The sequence below is a fragment of the Orycteropus afer genome, unplaced genomic scaffold, assembly GCF_000298275.1.
Source record: "Orycteropus afer afer isolate SDZICR_OR568_19922 unplaced genomic scaffold, OryAfe1.0 scaffold00001, whole genome shotgun sequence".
NCBI classification, from domain to species: Eukaryota; Metazoa; Chordata; class Mammalia; order Tubulidentata; family Orycteropodidae; genus Orycteropus; species Orycteropus afer.
Genome location: NW_006921588.1, coordinates 31319013 through 31322354, shown reverse-complemented (window position 1 = coordinate 31322354; position 3342 = coordinate 31319013). Strand labels below are relative to the sequence as shown.

The window sequence follows — 3342 nt, the reverse complement described above, 5'->3', positions numbered from 1 at the left end:
ATTTAAAAAAATTGCTTTGTTAAAGAAGGTAGGGCAGTAATTTACCGAAAGGGGAACAAATCATTGATTAACTTTTCAGTTTTCATCACTTATTCCAAAGTTGCTTTGTTGAGATACTTGAGAATTGACTAGAGAAATTGAACCTGTGAAACTAGAAATTCTTAGTTTTTAAGGAAAACAATGGGATATTGATGGCTTTTAAAACATTCTTTTTCTGGTCTTGAGTTTTATATAAAATAATCGTCATAATAACCTCTTTGTGCCAATTTAGGAAAATTTTCAGATAGACACAATGGGTGAAAATGGTGATAGTGAAAAATCTGCGCTAGAGGCCAAAATCTGTCATCAAATTGAGGTATGATTCTTGTGCTCTTAAACTGTAAAAACAAGCTTTTTAAAATTGAGAGTCTCAGATATAGAGAGAATGTTAAATTTCAGTATACTGACTTATTCAACATCTGGCTTATTTTTGCTTCTTGGAATTTGATTAACATATATAATGACACATAATTATATGTTGGTATACTGAGAAAGAGTGCCTCTGTGCTTAATTAGATAAACATTTACCTGTGTTTTTAACCTTTAAAAATTAGTGATTAATTCCAGTTCTTTTTATTTAACGATCTGATCTTTTCACATTGATATAAAACTAAAACAATAAACAATCAACATTTTAGTTTTATCTTGTAGCTTGTATTATAAATATTTCATTAGAGTTGTATATAGGAGAAAATACTCATTGCCTCTCGTAAGTTATGACGTGTTCTTAAAGGATAGAATTTCGTAATAATTAGAAAATTCTAGGGTTGGAGTCAGTATTATACAGTGCTCTGAAATATATTGTAATTATTTTGCAGTATTATTTTGGTGATTTTAATTTGCCACGGGACAAATTTCTAAAAGAACAGATCAAACTAGATGAAGGCTGGGTACCTCTGGAGATAATGGTAAAATTCAACAGGTAAAAAACGTTTTTAAAATAATTTTTAGGTTTTCTGTTAACAGTATTAGTAAGTCTTGCAATGATTTTATATTTATTTTTTAGGTTAAACCGTCTAACAACAGATTTTAATGTAATAGTAGAAGCATTGAGCAAATCAAAAGTAGAACTCATGGAAATAAGTGAAGATAAAACTAAAATCAGAAGATCTCCAAGCAGACCCCTCCCTGAAGTGACTGATGAGTATAAAAATGATGTAAAAAACAGATCTGTTTATATTGTAAGTAGGCCTTTATTGCGTATAATTACACAGTCCCTTTATTTAGAAAGGAAGTACATTAGAGTGGATAAGAATAAGGGCTCAGGAATAGTTTCACTACTTACTATATGTTGTTGGACAGTGTTTTTTAACCTCTCTAATGCTTATCTTCATAAATGGAGAGAATAGATTTTTACTGTATAGAACTGGTGTGAGAATTAAATGAAAAAGTCCATAGAACATTGGACAAAATCTTTGTCATATAATCACCCGATACATATCAGTTTAAATTTTCTTATTTATCAACAGCTAAACTTGATATTGGAGTCCCTGGGTTAAGAGCTTTGGTTGCTAACTGAAAGGTTAGAGGTTCAAGTCCATCCAAGATGCCTTGGAAGAAAGGCCTGGTGATCTATGGCTGAAAATTCAGCCACTGAAAACCCTGTGGAGCACAGTTCTACTCTGACACACTGGGGTCACCAGGAATCAGAGATGACTAAATGGCAGCTGGTAAACTTAATAGCAATATTCTTTAACAGATTAATTTTTAAAGGATTTTTTATTGTGGAAAATTTCACACAAATAAAAGTAGAATGGATAGTATAATGTACTCAAACAATTTCAACACATGAATGGTCTTGTTTGACCTCTGTCTCCAGTTGGATTATTTTGAAGCACATCTGATAAATGAGTCACAGTAACTGTCATTGTAGTAGAGAACAATCTCTTAAATGCTTAAGAGATAAAAAGAAACAGGTATATCTGTCTGTCCTGGCTTCATATCAAGGTGAAATGAATCAAATTGTTTACCTCAGAAATCATTATTTATACATTATTTCCACTTTTTACAGAAAGGCTTCCCAACTGATGCAACCCTTGATGACATAAAAGAATGGTTAGAAGACAAAGGTCAAGTACTACATATTCAGATGAGAAAAACATTGCACAGAGCATTTAAGGTATGATTGTATTATGTTGCTGATCTTTTTTTAGTTGTGAAATATGTGGGACATAACTTTAAAAAAACTTTTCCTCCCTCCTTCTTATAGGGATCAATATTTGTTGTGTTTGATAGCATTGAAATTGCTAAGGAGTTTGTAGAGACTCCTGGCCAGAAGTACAAAGACACAGACCTGCTAATACTTTTCAAGTAAGTTTCTGCTGTTTCCTCTGGCAACTTAGTTAAAGGAAATTGACTTACTAGTGTAAGAAGAATAGAATAGCATCCCCTATGAGGGCAGTAAAAGAACTTAAGCGTGCAATGATTAAGCGCTTGGCTTTTAACCACAAAATAGTCTACTTGAATGTACCCAGAGTTCCCTTGCAAGAGAGGCCTGGTAATCTGCTTCTGAAAGGTCACAGCCTTGAAAACCTTATGGACTGCAATTCCACTTTTGCATACAGGTGGAGTCTCCAGAGTGGGACACAACCACTGTTCGTTTTTTGTGTTCTTTTTTTTAAGTCTTCTTTTGAGAAATGCTTAAAATCTTTTCAGTGGGAGCCTTTGAAAATATAAAACCCACTAAACACCGACTGTCAAGTTGAGTCCAACTCATAGGGACCCCCATTAGGTTTCCCAGGTGTAAATCTTTATGGCAGATTGCCCTATCTTCCTTCTGTGAAGTGGCTGGTGGGTTTGAACCACCAACCTTCTGGTTAGCAGTCAAATGCCTTAGTGTACCACCAGAGCTCCTTGAAAATATAAGGAAGTGTTAATTAGTACTTTTTCATTGTTAGCAGTTAACAAATGAGGTTAAGACATTTTAGTGCTTATTTTACATCTAAAACTAATAATCAGGTGGGATCGTGAAGTTTGGGTTTTTGGTATGATTAGAGAATAAATCACTGTACAGCTTTCTTCTGTTCTTTTTATTATTATTATTATTTTTTTTTATTGTGATTTGGGTGAAATTTAAAGAGCAAATTCTCTTTCCATACAGCAGTTCACGTACACTTTGTCTCATGACATTGACCACAGTTTACCATAATGCAACAGTTTACCATAATACATTACCACAGTTTACCCATTTCCTCCCGACAGTCACCTCATCCCTGTGTCCATCCCTCCATGCACCCCTGCCCCCGAGCTGTCTCCTTGTGCATAAACAGCCCTTCTTTATCCCATGATTGTTCTCTCTAAGGA

General features: G+C 34.0%; 1 protein-coding gene across 1 annotated transcript in view; it reads left to right on the top strand.

The window, feature by feature from the left end:
• The first annotated feature begins 292 nt into the window (after positions 1 to 292).
• Positions 293 to 3342, top strand: part of SSB (small RNA binding exonuclease protection factor La) — a 17556-nt gene continuing 14506 nt past the window's right edge. Inside the window, exons 1-5 of the mRNA XM_007944980.2 lie at positions 293 to 355; positions 858 to 961; positions 1046 to 1220; positions 2051 to 2158; positions 2249 to 2349. Coding sequence (XP_007943171.1) covers positions 293 to 355; positions 858 to 961; positions 1046 to 1220; positions 2051 to 2158; positions 2249 to 2349 — 551 coding nt within the window. The remainder of the gene's footprint in view (positions 356 to 857; positions 962 to 1045; positions 1221 to 2050; positions 2159 to 2248; positions 2350 to 3342) is intronic.